This window comes from Silene latifolia, chromosome 1 (assembly GCF_048544455.1).
Source record: "Silene latifolia isolate original U9 population chromosome 1, ASM4854445v1, whole genome shotgun sequence".
NCBI classification, from domain to species: domain Eukaryota; kingdom Viridiplantae; phylum Streptophyta; class Magnoliopsida; order Caryophyllales; family Caryophyllaceae; genus Silene; species Silene latifolia.
Window position 1 is genome coordinate 194,117,201 of NC_133526.1, and position 19,912 is coordinate 194,137,112.

At 37.4% G+C, this 19,912-nt stretch overlaps 1 protein-coding gene across 2 annotated transcripts; it reads right to left on the reverse strand.

The window, feature by feature from the left end:
* Positions 1-11,010: 11,010 nt before the first annotated feature.
* Positions 11,011-17,541, reverse strand: LOC141614739 (serine/threonine-protein kinase Nek5-like). Of its 2 annotated transcripts, XM_074433487.1 has the most exons (14): positions 17,096-17,541; positions 16,911-16,977; positions 16,174-16,239; positions 16,040-16,086; positions 15,884-15,929; positions 15,706-15,786; positions 15,569-15,611; positions 15,423-15,472; positions 15,114-15,195; positions 14,977-15,026; positions 14,640-14,713; positions 13,929-13,980; positions 13,235-13,849; positions 11,011-12,853 (listed from the first exon to the last, which is right to left on the reverse strand). In XM_074433487.1, exons 1-14 carry the CDS (start codon positions 17,191-17,193, stop codon positions 11,327-11,329), a joined length of 2,898 nt encoding a protein of 965 aa, XP_074289588.1. In that variant the 5' UTR covers positions 17,194-17,541; the 3' UTR covers positions 11,011-11,326. The 2 variants fall into 2 exon arrangements, with proteins under 2 accessions (XP_074289588.1, XP_074289593.1); XM_074433492.1 differs by lacking the exons at positions 15,569-15,611; positions 15,884-15,929; positions 16,040-16,086; ... (1 more) ...; positions 16,911-16,977; positions 17,096-17,541 and having other exon boundaries at positions 15,706-15,744.
* Positions 17,542-19,912: the final 2,371 nt, after the last annotated feature.

Genomic DNA, 19,912 nt, shown 5'->3' on the forward strand with positions numbered 1-19,912 from the left:
TACATAACGAGTGTGGATCGTGAGTTATGCTTCTGGGAGATAAGTGCCTTACATAGAGAGGTATGTTGTTTTGCAGAAATAATGGAGAGTTAGTATGGTGATTTTACTACGAGTTTTGAGGTATAGGTTAGATGGTGTGACGAATGAGTTGAGGTATGAGGAATGTTTAAGTAAGAGAGCCTTGGATATATGCATGGCGAGTGTTTAGATTATAAGCGGTTATCTTACACATGTGGTGGTAAAGAGAGTAATGAGATGTATTTAGTATTTAGTATTAGTGAGTTACGAGGACGTAACATTTATCTTAAGAGGAGTAGGATGTGATAAAAGAGATTTTGATGGGTGTGCATATGGTAGTATATTTGAAAGTAGAGTGTTGGTGTAGCATAAGATATGGATTTGTATATGTTGTGGTTGATAGTGATAAAAGGCCATGGCCGTGCTTGTAGTAAGTGTGATGCTTCAGAGTGTGAGGATATTTTATATAGTGTTGTGGTTGGAGGATGATGTTATGAGTTCGAGTAAACTTCGAGGACGAAGTTCCTTTTATGGGTGGTAGAATGTAACATTCCGTTTGATGTCTATGAGTGTCTTGATATGGGATTTGGTAGGGGATGATATATTACGGAGCTAGCAGCGTTAAAGGATGGTAGTTGGTAGCGTATGGAGTTAGTGTTGAGAGAGATATAATGGAGTTGATACGATATCGTGAGCCATTTTGTGGAGGTAGGAATAGTTAGTGGAGTTGGTGTTACGAGTTCATGTTTGGGTTGGAGTTTTGTTTCGAGTTCTTAGTTACGTTGTTGTGTCTTGATCGAGTTAGCATGTTTGTTTTTATGTATGGGTTGAACTTCGGGGACGAAGTTCTTTTTAAGGAGGGAAGACTGTAATACTCCGTATTTATATGTCTTGGGGGTACTCTATCGAGTAGCCCTTACTCTGTCGAGTAAGGGCAAGTTGCGAAGATAAATAGTTTCTGACCTGTTGGGCACTCGATCGAGTAGTGGGGCACTCGATCGAGTAGAAGGGTACTCGATCGAGTACCTTGGGTACTCGATCGAGTGTCCGGTTTTACGGGGGAGTTTTCTCGGGTTTTGTTAATTACGCGATTAAGGTATTTAAACCAATTCGTCTTTGTTCTAAATCACTTTTTACAAAACCTAAAATCTGTTTAAGAGAGAAAGCAACTTGTCTTCTTCCTAATCGCGTTCTTGACAATTCCCGGAGTTCAGACGGTCGGATTGCATCGTAGTTTGTGTCGTTGGATTCCTTGCGTCGAGGGTAAGCTTTTAATATAATTTATATACCGTTTTGTTAAGTTTCATGAAACCCTAATTTGGGATTTGGGGATTGTTATGAGTAGTATTTGAATAGTAGTCTTTATGTGTTATATGTTAGGAGGAGAATTCATAGAAGAGGCGTTTTGAGACAGCTGTAGATACCGTCTGCGTGTTGTGCTTTCCGGTAGGATTTCTACTCGGTATTAGTCCCATAATAGGATATTGGTGATGTCTTTGTGGTTAGTTGATTGATATGATGATTGTAGTTGTAATTGTGATTGTGATTGTGGTTGTGTTGTGATGGTTCTCGAGATGCGTTCTCGGCTGAGTGGGGTCACTTGCGGGAGTGATCTCACGCCCTAGTTTCGCCCTTCGTGGAACCCGCCACGAAAGGGGATGTGCACATTAATGGACGGGGTTATCGCTCGTACGATGAGCGGGGCTTAGGTGGGAACGGCTGCGGTTCCCCAGCTGGCGGTAATGGGGTCCGGTGGACGATCGATGATTGAGACGGTTGGTTGGATGTGGTTGTGTGTGTGCGCAGTTCGGTTGTTGTTTGTCTTATTGTTGTTATTTATTTTGATTGTGTGATTAGTACTGACCCCGGTGTTGTTTTGTAAAACCTGCGGTGATCCATTCGGGGATGGTGAGCAGATATTGAGCAGGTATAGAGATGATACGGGGATAGCTGGGATGGCCACGACATGACGATAGAGTCTTCCGCTGTAGTTTAGCTTTTATTTCTATTTCAGTTGGGAACAGTTAGTTTGGAATAATGTATTGTACTTACAGTTTGGGTTTCAAGGATTGTACTTATTCATTAAATTACTTATAATAAATGTTGTTTCTGTTTTGTCTATTTGATTATCATACCTCGGGCAACCGAGATGATGATGTCTTCATACCTGAGTGGTCCTGGTAAGGCACTCGGAGTATGGGGGTGTTACACCCCTAGCCACCTTCGGTACACCCTAGCCTGCCACCTCCTAGCCTGCACCACGGCGCACCCCAGCAACCTCCAACCACCAGCCGCACTGTCCCCACAACCCTCAACAATCACGCCCTAGCAACAACAATCACGAACATGGCTACGAAAACCCGACATCGACAACACCGTGTAAATAACCCCTCGCCAACACCACCACAGCCATCATTACCACCTCTGGCCACCACCGTTGACACCACTGTCTCACGGTGACTCCAGGGGCGGTCCCCTTTCCCCGGTACAGTCAAAACACGACCATGACAATTGTCTTAAGACGGTCACGAAAATTCGCACGTAACCCTTGCACCTCCCCTGTATTCGTGCAACTCCGGCAACCAATGCACCCACCACCACCTACAACCACCCACAACAGCCCAAAACCGATGACCCATCACCACGACACCAACCAACCCAAACCCGAGTCCATTCGACACACACAAAAGGGTGATTGACAACCATTCAACACCCACGAAATTCCGGCCAACACCACGCAAACCTCCACCATCCTGGTCGACTCACGGCCTAGGTCCCAACCCACCCAAGGCCAGGTCAAGTCAGGTCCGTTTATGGGTCCAAATTGGGTCGAAGTCCACTGCTCCCCTGTTTTAAACCCGCCTCCACAGCCCTCGAAAACCCTTCTGCCACCGCCACCCTACGCCTTCCCTGACACCACCACCATACCCAATCCAACCCTTCCAATCCCACGTACCACTTCCCAAAGTTTGGTCTGATTCCGTCAAGGTTTGGGTCAGTTTCTAAGCATCTTAAGATAGGTTCATTCAGCTTAATAAGAAAATAAAAACGAGATTAGAAGTTGTTACCTTGAATTAGTTAACGCTTGCTAATTCTGTCACCAATACTTTCTTAATCTCCCTCTCTCTCCTTAATGTAAACTTTCAGATTATAATTATAGAGAATATAGCTTTAGGGTAGTCTTCTTATATAGGAGAAGGTATGAGAATCCTTTCCTTATTCGATAACTTGTTTTATGGCAAATTCTATTATTATTATTATTATTATTCGTAACTCGGAATAACAACCCGACTCATGTATTTGGGTACACCAAATACGCGGCCCAATGCTTATAAACAATACTATCTTTATTTCGTATTTATCATCTTATTCTGCTTCTATTATTATTAATTCCATTAACTCTATTATTATTTATTCGTAATTATTCGAATTACAAAACTTAATATATATTCATATCATAAAATTACGGGGTATTACAGTCTTCCCCCCTTAAAATGAACTTCGTCCCGAAGTTCGCCCACAACTACCACAACAACATTTATAAACCACACAACTGAAACCTCATTCGAACTTATGATCATTGCAACATAATAAATTTACTTAATTATTATCAAACCATATCATACTTATCAAAAAGTGTCACAATAAAAATTCAAAATATTTGAAGTATCACATTCTATCCCCCTAAAATTTAACTTCGTCCTCGAAGTTCGAGATACCAAACAACGGAAATAATTAAACTGCTTATTATAACACCACAAGAACATGAAATACACCTTGTAACGAAAACATGTGAATAGACAACAACAATATGTGTAAAACAACTACTATTATTATTATCATAACATCGATTAATGGATAAATAGATAACGACAATATGTGAATTAATAACTCTTTTTTTTATTACTTGTGCGTTTATTTCTCACTAACGAAGTCTAACTTAAACATGGATGCAATTAATGTAATTATATACTGTATATAGGTTTAGGGCAACACATTCCGCATATCACTAGACATGTCATTCTACTTCACGTAATTTACAACATCAAAATATCAATGTGCAAAGATAAGAACAAAACTTACATTTTTTTTTTCGAGGCTAAGAAAACATGTTACATCTTCTAAAAATCATTAATAATTAATAACATAATTACTTCTTGAGCACTTATACTTTTTAGAAAATACAGAGAGTTAAAAATCCATGAGAGAAAGAATCAAGTCAAAAACTCATAAGGTCAATTTATAATGCATTTTACAAATTATTTGGTCGAAACAGAAATTTTACAGCAACTTGTTAGAAACTTAGGTCAACTTTTAAAAATCACTATAAAATGACAAAATATTTTCTTACAACGTGACTTATCATTTTAGAAACATATACGAATCTTTTAAACAGCAGAGTTGGAATCATATCGAATCAATAATTAGTTTTTAAATGGCAATTTTCACAAAAACATGGGACGAAAACATCACTGTACAGGAATATTCTGACCACTGTCCACTAAAATATTTATTTCTCCTAAACCGTATATTATTTAAACATGAAACCAGCGGCATATGAAAGCTAACTCACAAGGCTATCACATATAAAAATTTCGTGCAAGGATATTAAACAGGCAGTAAATGACAGCAAAAACAATCAAGGATAAAATTTCGAGAAATCAACCAAATCAAATTCTTCACAATTCCACGCAATTTCCGTAATACTTCACATGTTAATTATAATTATGCCTCCCACATACATGCCAAAATACGTTTATTATACCCACATGATTATACCAATGCATAAAAATCATATCACATCCCTTCTCTGTAAAAGCAAGGTACTTATCTTATTCTGTTATACAGTAAACTGACCCCGTGTTGTGTTTTCAAAACTGTGGTGATCCATTCGGGGATGGCGAGCAGTTGGTTTGTCAGGTACAGTTGGTCATGTTGCTTACGAGCTGGGAAGGGATTCGAGTCACCACGCTACCGATGTAGAAGTCCTTGACAATCAGCCTTAGTAGTTTTGATAGTTATCCCTGTTGTATCTTGCCACGTTGTGCTTAGTTGTAAGGACTTAAAGTTACTTAACAAATGTTCTTTCGTTGTTTATTTGATCTACTACCTCGGGCAACCGAGATGGTAACACCTTCATACACTGGGATGGTCCTTGGCAAGGCACCTTGGTGTACGGGGGTGTTACACTTCTTTTCTCCATTAAAATTCTAGACCTCGACTTCTTAAGTCAACAAATCGACAACTGTTTTCGACCTACCGATCGAAAACACGAGACTTAACATTTTTTTTGGTACGGTCGTCGTGAATTCGACCGACCCATTCGACCAACTTAATACTAATCAACACTAAAGAAAAGCAACACTCTTTTCTTACAAAACGATTTTCCGACTCACAAGTTTAACACATTGTCGATTTCATCAAGCAACCGAACATGTAAATATGAGGGTTTAACAAACTCTTTAAACTTCATGTTTTCACTGTTTTCATTACTTTATAAACATAAATCATGCATAACACGATTCAAAACATGGAATGTTTGAGCAAAAACCGAGTTTTGGCATGAGATAGAAGCCCCTTGCCTTGCCAAGGAGCTCATGCCCCAATGGTCTGTCCAGGTCAGAACGCAAACGTGTTTGAGTTCATCATTCCCTTAAACATTTTATCCTATTTTTCTACTCCTTTTCTTTTATGGTTTTTACCATTTTAATCCATTTTTATTACAAACGCTTTTGACCATTGCCAAAATCATCCTTGGTAAATTTATACCATGACGGTTTATTCTGTGATTCGATGATATTGTTGGTTAATTACAAATTTATGGATATTAGACTATCCACCTCTGTTATACGATTATTGGCTGCCACAATGGTTTTTGATTGCAAGGAATAGATAAGCACTGTATATCAGTATATGGTATTGGCCATAATTGAAAGAACGGTGTCGATGAAGGGAAGCTCAATTTCGATTTTGTGACTGAAGATTCATATGATACGCTTGTTCTGCTTCTGTGTACTGTGTGGTATTCCGTCCACTTTGCGTCTTTGCAGTTTATAGTTCTGTGAAGGCTGTTGTGCAGAATGTTGATTATAACGGCAAGAGGTGTAAAGCTACTTATATATATAGTCGAAGTGTGAGTCCGATGGTATCGTGCTTGTTTTGATCTTTATAGATATCGAAAAATGAACGACTCCAATAGAATAGAACTAGCAAAGAGCAAGAAGCAATGCCAAAAAAAAATAAAAAATAAAAAAAAAAAAAAAAATAAAATAAAATAAAATAAAATAAAATCAAGGGTTAGCGGAACTGTTCTAATCATGCATGCGTCTCTGTACCCAATGAATTGTGCAGCGGAACTACCGCTACACAATTTTAATAAATGGTGGGCGTGAATTGATTACCATCTATGAGATGAAAAAAGTGACGATGAGGATGATAATATGGAAATCAGCAAAACCAACTCATCTACATCTACTAACTACTTAAAACATATCATATTGAACAAGAACAGCAGCAACATTAACTAACCTAAGCTCGATCAACAACCGCCTCTAACTATAATCACTGCTACTTAATTCTTTACCTCCAAACATCAATAAACCTTGCTCGGTTCCATTTACTCGTATACATTTTCAAATCATATCATAACGATTTAGAAAAACATATACGAAGTACAATCTTGCTCAATCCCGATCACAGTTCATCCAAGCTCAATTTGCTCAGTACTTACATAGTGCATAATAGTATAATACTCATTCATCAATCCAAAACGAAACTCGAAAAACAAATGCAAACGAAATTCGATAACCTAATGCAATTCAATTAAGCAACAATTAGAGTTTCTGACCATCAATAAACTATACAAATCCACCATACCAATTCATCTACATCTACATCTACTAACTATTTCATTAAAATAGCAGCAGCAGCAGCAACATTAAATAACCTAAACTCAACCAATAACCGCCTCTAATTATAATCACCGCTACTTAATTCATTACTTCCGAACAATATAATACTTTCTCTATTCGATTTAATCGTATACACTTTAAAATAATGTGATGGCTCGCGTATACAATCAAATGAAACAGAGGACGTAACTCAAAACAGCACACCACCTGTGACCGAACATTTCCAAAACAACTTAATACCATCAAATGAAACAGCGAAAGCCACAGAATCATCCGAACTCGCTCACGCCAATCCGACAGCACATCATTTCGGACCACCAGTACTGGGCTGTACTTGTATTGAGCACAGGTTTTGATGGAGGTTTTCTACGCTAGACATACTCGACCAGTAAAACTAACAATGACATCAATCTTGCTAAATACATTCCTCAAAGTTCTCTTTGGCAATCCTGTAAAGTGACTCAACCAGGTTGAAACAGGTTTACGGTGTGTCACATACTCGACACTTCAACATTCTGAGCGACACCACACTATGAAACTTCATTGAACAAGATCAAGTTTTTTTTTTCCAATAAATATCCACTTCCGTTCTCCTATAGTTTGTCACGCACGACACTTGCAGGCTTACCACTAAGCTAGAGTAACATGTATCAAGTCATCTTTTAGCATTAATAAACTTAACGCATACATGGTTATGATAGGAATATAGGATTCATAGCAGCTTCGAGTTTGGCGTGAAACACAGGAAAGCATACAAATGTCTATCGTTCATCCCCTTTTAATCCGGGTTTCGTCATATGATAAGAAAGACTAATATTCATTTCCACCAAACAGCATTACACGGAAGACAAACATATGGAGGAAACATGGTAATTCTGGAAAGTCGATAGTGATTGACACAAAAGATACCTATCTTCACCATGTGTTGAAGATTAGGTAATAAAATTCCACTATAAGTATCAGCATCACTAAGAAAACATCACCAAAATTTCCGCCCAGGAACAACTCTACGATAAAACCAAACCAATACTCATTCAAAGCAACCCAAAAACTTAAATGAGACAGCCTTAAATGTGTAATCATTCTACATTACTAACCTATAATCATTCTACAATATCGATGTCTGCATGTTCTAACCACCATCTGATTATCTCTAAAATACCTACCTATTCTGCACTTACACTCCCCTCCCCTAAAATACCAAGCAATCAAGCTCAACAGCAGCAGCCACATTATCTAACCTAAGCTCGATCAACAACCAGCTTTAGCTATAATCACTTCTTAATTCTTTACTTCCGACCGAAATAATACTTCCTCTATTCCATCTAATCATACATACTTGAAAATAATATGTGACGGATATATTTAGGAAAACATATACGGATTAAAATCTAATGGAACAGCAATCACCTGTAAATCAAAATCAAACTCGATAACCGAATGCAGTTCATTCATGTTCAACTGCTCTATACTACATAGTGCATAAATAAATGCATAATACTCATTCATCAATCTAAAAACGAAACACGATAACCAAATATGAAACTCAATTAAACAACAATTAGAGTTCCTGACCATCAATAAACTATACAAATCAACAAAACCAATTCATCTCCGTCTCGTCTCCATCTACATCTACACTACAATTACCAACTACTTAAACCATAGAGTAATTATCATAAGAATAAGCTGAATAACAGCAGCAACATTAAATAACCTAAAACTACAATCACCGCTACTAAATTCTTTACTTCCGAACAAAATAATACTTCTTCCTCTATTCCATTTAATTGTATACTTGTAAAATAATTCTTTACTTCCGATTAAACTAATACTCCCTCTATTCCATTTAATCGTATACATTTTCAAATAATATACGAAATGATAATTAGTAAAGCGTATACAATCAAATGAAACAGAGGACATAACTCAAAACAGCACACACACCACCTGTGACTGAACAATTCAAAAAACGTATACAATCAAATGAAACAGCGAAAGCGACAGATTCACCTGAACTCGCTTACGCCAATCCGACAGCACACCGTTTCGAACCACCAGAAAAATTACCGTTAGAAGCATTACCCCTAAAATCAACCCCTAAATCATCACACAAAACCCTAAGAATCCGTCTCCGAGCTCTCCAACCACCGCGATTAAACGAAACAACAGCAATCACTTGTAAATCAAACTCAACCTCACCTTTACTCCGATCACCATTAAAATCCTTCAAAACATCTCCACTAACATACGCCGATGACGCAACAAGTGTCGCATTCACAACCGTCAGATCACCTCCACCTTGATCGAACGGCGGAAGTTCATTCTGCGTCAAAAACGCGGATTTGTAATACAATCGCGCGATGATTTGATCGTAGTAGAGATGTAGATTACGGTTAGGGTTAGAAACAGCGAGGCGCGTGGTTGTCACGGCGGAGAACGCGGTGGCGGTAGTGGTGGTGAGGTTTAGGGAGGAGAGAGAAAGTGAAGTGACGGTTATGATAGGGACACGTGGACGGAGGATTAGCCATACGATGAAGATGAGTGTGATGAAGATTATGAAGGTGAAGATAATAGCGGAGATGATGCGGCGGTAAGCGGCGACGCGTGGGGGAAGTGGTGGATGTTGTGGTGGCGCGTGGGGGTTGTAGGGTTGGTTGTTGTAGTTTGGGTAGTAGTAATTGTTTGTAGGTTGGGCTGGGTAGCCCGTTGCCGGCGGTCGGGTCGGGTCAGTCATTCGGAGCTTGTAATTTTGTACGTATTTCTTTTCTTTTCTTTTCTTTTTTCTGGAAAAATAGGGAAAGTGAGGAAGGTCAGTAGTGACTAGTGAGCACCAGTTGTAAATGGCACCGACTTTTTGAGGACCATTTTTTGCGGTTTTATTCTAGTGTAAGCAAATCAATTCAGATATTTTTTCAAATAAATTTGTAAAATCACAAATAGTGTGCATTTATTATTCCTTTTGTCTTATGGGATTTTATCAACTTACCAGCGTCACTAGTTTCACTAATTTGTGATTTTTATATGAGACGGTCTTATGTATATATCAATACAAATTACTCTGTAGTTTAATTGGTAAAGACATAAAGTTATAAAAGATGGTGCTCATAACCTGGATTTAAATTCCGCCAACATTGAAATCACCTTTGTACATCCCTTTACACCCAGAATATGTGATAAATAAGTATAATTTGCACTTCGACATTGTTTTTGCACGGTATGCAACGTGAAGTATTTATGGTCAAGTTTATAAATGTGAAATATTTTGAAGGGAATGGAGGAATGGAGGTAGTTAAATATGTTATTTATTTTTATTTGTTTATAATGTGTCATATATTATGTTTCGTATTGTCTTAAATAAGAATAAATGTTGTCTTAATGGAGACTTATCATACCTAATTTCCTCTATATAATGGAAGATAGACAAAGCTTGTCGTGATTCGTGAGGGAGTTGAAGTGGAGTAGTAGTATTTAAGATCAAGTTTATTAAATTGCATTAAAATAGGATTAGGATTTAGGAGTGGATAGTATCTTCGGGAATTTTATCGGTTAAGCTAACTGATGTCTAAAATGACCCTACACACTTGAAAGATCACAATATCGCCCCCACTGCGGTACTAAATATTTGTCTCGACTCTAGCAAATGCCCGAGTTGTTAGGGTAGACAACTACGCGTAACTTAAAAACCGGGATGAGGCTGAGAGAACCGATGTAAAACTAAAATCTCATACCAACATGATATACAGATATGGAGGCAACAAGCATAATAGTATAACATGTAGGATCATCCAATTTATCCTACATGATGGTGAGCTCTAATCTTGCAGGTGCCTACTGTATCGATTTTGTTAGTCGTTCTTAACAAACACGGCCTGTTAACACGGTAGTCCGCTCAGAATAGCTAAGCAAAGGCAGTCGGGACAAAAAGATTCAAGTAGGAGCATTCAGGATTCTGCACCGGCGAATAAATGGGAAAACAATACAAGTTGAGGGATTAAGAGGCCTAGATTGATCAATATAACTAAGCAAATGAACTTAGGCTAACAGATTTTGTCTCTTCCATCTTGGGAATTTTCAGGTATGAGATCGTCTCACATGTGAAAACATACTCGAGTATTTCTCATTTCACTAATTAAGGCAAGGGAACGGGTGACAGAACGGAACCCATGTGTTGCTATACAGTTCAGAAAATCGGTAAAAATGTCAAGAAAACAGCATAAAGATATTGCATCTTGCCATACTATGTACAACATGCTGCATCAAAAGATACAGGAAAAGATTTGGTTCCCTGCAGTCGAAAATTCTGACAGAAAGAACCATAGTTTGGCTTAAAAAAAGGGGCCAAGACAAATGAAAACTGTGGTTGAGGGCCTTACCGGCAGTATCTGAGACAAAAGTCATGAAGCTCGATGTGAGTCGTCAATCATCATTCCTTTAAGACTCCTGGCTAGCCAGATAGCCGTCTCCCTTGGGGAGACTTTATCTTTGCCAAAGGGCTTTAGCACAACCGAAAGCTCTCCCAATCGATTTTGCTCCAATAACTCAGCCGACAATTCAAGAAGTCCTTCAAGCGCCTCTGCCCTCTGTCTGAAAGAGCTGACATCCATGACTTCCATAAATGGACTATCTTTATCCCCCACTTGCTCTGGGGTTTCTACCTTTGCCGTGTGGGCTCCTGCACTTTTAACATCAGCCTTTTGGGGTTCAGACATGCACACGTCATTGCTTTCATCCCTGATAGTGTTATTAGGCACACCGACATCCATGTTTCTCTTGACATTTTCGAGCACAGAGTGTTCTCTTCCGGTGTGGGCCCCACTGCACTCACTGACCTGTATGGCACCGTCAAAAGCCAAAGCCATACTGGCTGGAACAGCATCTTCTCTTTGAAAATTCTTTCTAGTAGTAGATGCTGAAACACACGAGGCCACTTTATCTTCGGTTGTTGATAAGAATTCTTCTTTTACAGTGAATTTGTCATCATCACCAGACGGAGACACAGGATTCAGGCAGGGAAAAATATCAGATCTATGATTCGATCTGCTGGATAAAGGGTAATCTTTACATTCCGATCTTTCCTCAGGAACCCTTGATGGTAGCTTTGACAGAGGATGAGCTTCATTATTCATCTTTTCTGTACAGGAACCAGTATTGCGACCTTCGAGGTTGACCTCTAAGGTATCTCTGGGAAAATCCTCGCGGGCTGCAGATGATGCATTGCTTGGCCGATGTAAGTCTATGTTATCATCATGCCTTACTAAACCATGATCACTCGTATTCTTACGCAAGCTATTACCAGGGATCTCAGGGAACAAATAGGAAGCAGAAGCACTGATTGGCAGTGGTAATTCAAAGCGTTTATCATGTGTGATTGTATCTTGATAATGAATAATTTCACTTGGACTATTATCAGGCGTCTTAGAGTATAAAGAGGAGGTAGAAGCATTACTGGAACGATATGATTCACACTGTTCGAAGTGGCTAATTGGCTCACAACCACGACTAGTAATGTCAAATGAGATACGTGGAGGAGTTGCTGCACCATCACAGAATTCAAATGATTGCATGGACACAGATGACGAAATGGAATTGCCACTATTGGCTCGTGTTGGTCTTGGAGGTAAATGCAAACCTCTCCTCGTTTCTTTCTTAGGAGGAGTCTTGCCCACTAAAACAATGCTCTCAGATCCTTGACCCTTCTCACCATGACCAACCTTCCGAGAAGCATACGCCGCCACATGAACAGCGGCTTCTGCTTTCCTTATCCTCCCAGGAAAAGAAGACCTTCTTCCTGGGTTGGATGGCAGTGTTTTTCGCCTTGACTTGGCATCAATTCTATCTTCTGCAACTTGTTTGATAGTCATAGGTGAATGAATGACTTCATGTCTGGGCTTGGTTTTCGGAGAGGCTTCAATAATAGGCAGCTGTCAAAACAACCACCGTCAAGCGTTAGAAATATAACAGGTTAAGCATGTCAACAGGTACAGATGCGGCAGGATCTAGAACCAGATCCGTGATCTTGACACACCATTCAAATACAACTTGCATTTGCCGGTCCAAATTTTCTAGATCTATGACCGACCTAGATCCCGGGGTACAGATCCGGACAGTGTCCATGAAAAAAATATCTTTTAGATGGATCTGGATACCCAAAAAAATAAAGAGATCCAGGTCTGTATATGTTAGATCTGGAAACCGGCAAGCCTAAAAATGAACATTTAGATCCGACACGGATTTGAATAGGATCCCAGATACATTGACATCAGACATGTATTAATATAAAAAAAAACATTATATGGTAAGACCTGATGCTTCAAGGAAGGTGATTCATGAACTCTTTTTGCAGAGTCAGGACTTATCTTCGCCCGCACAATTGCTTGGAAATCCGCAGCAGGCTTGACAGTAGGAGGAACTATATTTGAGACTTTAGGAGATGCTTCAAAATTGGATTTTGGGATAACTCTTGTTTGGTTGCTTCGCATGGGAGAACTGTTTTCTCTAGTTTTGCTTTCTTTCAGAGACACTATACTATTCTTTACGGTTTTTGGTTGCTTCAACTCGTTATCGGTTTTTGGTTCACCAGAAACAGGTTTCATGACCCGTTCATGAATATCAACCACACACTCAAAAGAACAGGATTGTGTATTACTTTGAGGCGGATTTTCGTAATCGGATTCATCACCAGACAAGATATCGGTCTCAGTAGCCTTGTTCTCGCAATACACCAAGACTGGGTAGTTCTTCTCAGTTGACATAGAACTGTCTTTATCGCTGCAAGAACTACTACTGGGTCGGCTTCCAACCATGGTTTTCTGTGTTTTGCGAGCTCTGGATATAGGTTTCTCAGGGGATGGAGAACTGGGAGGCCGATATTCATTTACGTAGGGTTGCAAGTAAGGGTGCTTCAGAATTTCGGATGCCTGTTCATATAAACAGGAATTATCAGAACCAAGTTTTCATTGTTAACGAAAACAAAAACTGGGGAAAAAGAAACCATACACTTGGTCGATGCTCAGGATTTTTCCGCAGCATTCCCTTTATAACTGTCTTCCTACAAGAACAAATATCAGATATATTGTTGCAGAATAACAGTGGGGTAGTTTTTAAACTATTGAATGAACCAACAAATTTGCTAAGAAAACAAAAACATGCATTCTAATGCATGCAACAAATGAAAAAACTAATTGCCTTGATTCTTCACCATGTATCATTGATTTCCTCATTACGTAAAGTTTACCTACAGAAGGGTATTGTTTGATACTTCGTTGTGGTAAGTGAAATGAGAATAACATATAAGTAAACCTAGCAAAACTAACCCGACATGAATAACATGACCCAAGATCTGAACAGGTTTGATCAAAATGGTCGAAGACCCTAATTGAGACGGTTCTAAAGGATGATTCATGTCAGCCGGCCCCAAATCATTTTGAGATTAAGGCTCTGATGTTGTTGGTCGAAGACCCTAATTGGCTCGATTCGACTGTGGGTTCAAAATTACGGCACAACGTGCATCAGGTGGATTATGGAGCATGGCGTAAGGAACAGCCCATTTCCACCCTTACGCAAGAGCAAGAAAAATCTCAGTACAACTCACCCATAGTCTACCTGATGTATGCAAAATTCTTCCTTTTGTACAACCAGATACCCACGCAATTAAAAAAAATAACACAAATCTTCCAAAGTCAAACCATAGAATCTTGAAGGACTTACAAGGAAGGAGAGTAACAGGAAGGCAAGGGGCCCATGGATGATCTATTTATCTTGCTAATCAATCCTGCCATATCCTGAAACAAGTGCTTCGATGAGACGGAACAGTCCGTTAAAATAAAAAGAGTGTTTTTGACAAGTAATACCCCTACAGTTTACGAAATTTTGCAAAGCACTACCCATAATATTTTTTTGTCAAACCCTGCCTAAAATATTTCTTTGGTCAAGTGCTACCAAAATCACTATTCCGCCCAAAGTAGCCTTAGAGGGCTCCAGAATTCAACTGTGGGGTACTTAAGTTAATTTACTCTTATAAATTGTGCTCCGTAAAAAAACTCACAAAGGCTTTAAATGCAGGTCGATGTGCTGCCATTTCATACACACAGCAACCTGATCAAACAAAAGAAAAGAAGGCATAAGCAGCAGGCACGTCAAAATCCACACAGAAACAACGCCACAGAAAAGTGAAAAACATACCTAAAGACCAAATATCAGATTTAAAACCATACGGTATGTCGGCCAGTAGTTCAGGGCACATATAATTTGGAGTTCCAACCACCTGAAGCACGAGTATGATGAACATTAGCTCCAGTTTCGTCTTAACTTATCAAAATAAAATAGAGCTCCACACATGCCAAGTCAGACAATGAGGTCACAAAAAAAATTTATCCCTTCAAGAAGGATAATCAACTCGATTGTCATCTCCGCTACGAAATGCAAGTTCATAAAATTGGTAATAATACAATAAAAAAATATAGAAAAGGTTCATGGAGCAGAGCTGCTTACAGAAGAAGCTAAATCATCTGCCTTGAGAGTTTTCGCTAGTCCAAAGTCCCCTGCAATCAGCCATTCGATAGCTGGTTAGGTTTCATGAAAAATCTAAGCAAAAACGTGATTGCCAAGAGCACTTCAGTAAAATTATCAGCACTCACCAAGACGAACATCCTGATCTTTTGTAAGAAATATATTCGAACACTGCAAAACGTTAATACAAATAGTATAACTTTCTCGTTGTTGAAAGCTAAACAAAAAGAAAGCAATGAGAATGGTGCAGTATTCATAAACATACTTTAAGATCTCGGTGAAGAACAAAATTTGAATGCAGATATTCAACAGCCATTAGTAACTGCGTAAACCACTTGCAGAGCTTCTGCGCGACATTATCAAACAAGAAAAATCAACAAAATAAACTTCCAACTTAAAACATATAGGAATTGCAACAGCTCAAGAAAAACCATAAGCATTACCTCTTCAGGAAAATAGTTGTCATTTGCCTTTTTCATTAACTCCGCCCTACATAACATTGAAACACAGTCATAACATTTATAAGTCCCTCACAAAAAAAAAAAAAAATCCACAATTTCGGCCAAGATAACAAAGTTTTGAAACTGTAATGTACTCACATGTCTCCCCCTTCGCAATATCCTGTGACTATACAAACATAACAGCCCTGCATTTTATACAATTACATTTTCTAAACCCATCAGCGCAACTCACGTAATAATTAATAACCACAAAACCTAGAATAAATTCTCACCTTCTCAACCCATGCTTCTTTAAACTCAACAATGTAGGGGTGTTGAATACGCGCAATTAGTGCCATCTACAATGTTATTACCAACCAATTACATCACTAATAAAGTTTGCAACTGTAAACAAAAACGACGCCAAATTCAAGAAATTCAACTAGTTCAAGTAAAGCCTGATACATTGTAATCATAAACCATTTAACTACTGTATATAACAATGACACTAACAACAACATTAACTCAAATCACTTCAAGGCCTCCCATAAATAGCCGGGTACGAGGTTTAGATGCACACGACACTACCATTGTACATTTAAGCTCCCAAATAACCCGGAAATGAAAATTGAGCCGATAATTGTATAATTGGAACCTGAGTTACTCTTCTGATTCCCCACGCACCCGTGTCCGACACTAGGACAAGGGTGTGGCAATTTTAAGCCAAAATATGCATATTTTTCAATAACACAATGTCAGAGTGTTAAGAGTGTCATACACAGTTTATTTCGAGCAAAGTTTTCAACTTTTTGGTCTAAAATGAAATGTCACATCGTTTCATGCCCAATTATCAGACACACCATACAGAACCAAAGTGAAGCGTCGGAGTAACATGTAAATTCCACTAATAAACACGGGTTCTTTTAATAACTACTTCTATCCACTAAAATGGTTATATTAGAATCCATGGTACACTATCTTTGTATAAAACCGTCTTACACAAGACTAACTCGGTGAATTTAAAACAAACCTCTTGATGAGCAGATCGACGACACCGTTCCGTCTGTCGAGCAAGCCTAATCTTCTTCAACACGTATCTGCCACAAACACACTCACATTAAAACATAAATTCATCAAATAATCAAACATTCTATCTCAAATTAACTGAAAAAAATCCCCAAAAATTCAAAAAAATTATAAAAAAAAAAAAGTTACTTTTTCTTCTCTACTTTATGATTAACGAGAATTGCGGCACCAAAAGCTCCTCTACCAATTTGCTCCATAATCTCGTATTGATCCATTTTTGACTCCATTATTAGATCTAATTAAGTAATTAAGAAAATAATTAACTTAATTATACTATATTATGATTAAAATCTTCAAAAATCATCAAATTTTGAGCAAAAAAAAAAATTGGGAATTTGTAATTGTAATTAGGTAACGGAAGAATTTGAAGAATTTAAGAGATTAATTAATGTGATTAATAAATAAAACTGAATTATTATTATTATTATTATTAAAATTAAAGATTGAAGCTTTGAATAATCAACAATGGTAGATTATAAAAGTGGTTGCATTGAATTCACATTTTTGGTGTTATTTGTTGTCACTCTGTATTTCTACTTAGAACAGTGAATTAAATAATGGATTTTATAGACTGTATTTTTTTTTTATTATTATTATTATTATTATGTCACTGAATTTAAGAACAGTGGAATTTGAAAAAGATTTTAGGTGGATATAGTCAACTGCTTAATCATGGTTAAGGAAGGTGATTATTTGAGGTTAGGTGTGATTTGGGGTTAATAGTTTTTGTGTGAAACGGTTTTATATCGAGTTATGGTTAACACAAAGGAAATCCATATAAGAAATTGAATTAATAATTGGGTCGGGTTAAAGTTGTAATCTTCCAATACAATGCCGACTTGATCAATCACTCATTTAAATTGGCCATAATTTGATGGGTCGGGTACCAACATACCTAGGGGATGTTTGGCACGGCAGATTGAGAAATTTTTAGCATATTTAAGACTTTTAGCATGTTTGATTCACCAAACTATTATTTTGAGTGTTTGTAAATGACATATTGAAAGAGTAGATTGAAGTTCAATCTACTATTTTCCATTATGCTCTCCACCAAGCATATTCACATTAGTAGATTGTTAAATTTGAATCCGTCAATCATTTACACAACAATCTATCAACCAAAATGTGTTAATTACCAAACACTTCTACTAAATATGCTAATTGAAATATACTAGTCAAACATGTCAATCAAATCTGTCATTTATAATCTGTTTGATCAATCGGTTTCTGCTAATATTAATCTGCTGATTATCAAACAGGGTCTTAATCTATTTAAAAATAGACATGCAACTCATCACTCTAAGTCAATGAGTTGATTATGTTAATTAGATTACCTCGACCATATGGGTTAAGCGGGTTGAACAAGTTCTGCTTGGGTTATAGATAACAAAATGAGTCGGGTTAACTAGAATTGAGACAATCAACTTGTCTATGCAATTGAATTGGTTCACGCTTAAAAGATAATGACTCATTTCCCGTTAACAGAGACACGAACGCTGGTTAAATAATAGATACTCCATAGATTTTTACAATAAGAGACTACTCTTTATATGATAACTTGTGTTTTACATAAAAATTGTCATATATGATAACTTGTGTTTGCTTTTAAGGTCCTAATCACAACCACTACAATTGTTTTTTTCTTGTGTCTCACATAAAAATTGTCATATATGATAACTTGTGTTTTTTCTTTAGGAGTCTTACCAATAATGGTAATTGGTAAGTACGTAGTAGATATTCTAGAGAATATAGTGTTTTATTGTACTAATTAATCTTTTGCCTCGAAAGAGGAATGTGCCTTTATAATGTACACCTTTTAGGTGAAATTGTGATTGAAAGAACCAATTTTTTCTAAAGTGTAACACTGCTACTTGATACTTCATGTCCATAACTTGTTAATTACTCTTTGAAATTAAGTAATTAAGATCATATATCATTATATCCTCTTAAACAACTAAAAATATGGAGTACTTTTCCATTATTTGTACCTAAAATAGGTTCATGTTAACTCTGAAGCTCGGTTCGGACAAAAATCGCTCTCCCCCTAAGCGACTAGTATCCAACATACTATTTGAAAAGGCTAGTTTCTTCATTTTAATCATTAGGGTCAAATATCAAACCTAAATGTATTCTCTATAGACTACTAGACTACGTAACCATTGTGTACAAGCCTACAAGGTACATACTTAACTCTTAGGCCCTGTTCTTTTGGACTTAAAGTCACTTAATTTCAGTTCACTTCAGATCTTATAAGTTGATTGATTCGATTCGAGATCCTATAAGTTGATTCGAGATCCTATGAGTTGATTGATTCGAGATCCTATAAGTTGATTCGATTCGAGATCCAATAAGTTGATTCGAGATCCTATAAGTTGATTCGATTGATTGAATCAGATGCTATAAGCTCAGTTTAGATCCTATACTCACTTAATTTAAGTTGATTCGAGATCCTATAAGTTGATTGATTCAATTCGAGATCCTATAAGTTTAGTTCGAGATCCTATAAGTTCAATTAAGTTCGAGATCCTATAAGTTGATTAAGTTCGAGATCCTATAAGTTGATTCAGATTTTATAAGTTGATTCGATTTGATTCGAGATCTTATAAGTTGATTCGATTCGATCCTATAAGTTTCAGTCCAAAAAAACAGGGCCTTAAAAGTGTGAAACTGATACACTTACATATTTTTAACAATAACATGGTACTCCGTATATGAATTGTTGTAAACAGTTGACAAACAAAAATCTTAGTGAAATTTATACGGAGTATTTAGTTGCATAAATATTTGAATGAGACTGATTTAATAGGACATAGTACAATAAGTAGCTAAGACACATGTCATAGATAAAGAACAGTAAATCGGTTTTAAATATATATACCCTTAAATGTGACTTAAAACACACCAGTTTGTACCAATTCTAGGTTACCAAAATTTTGTCATGAGAAA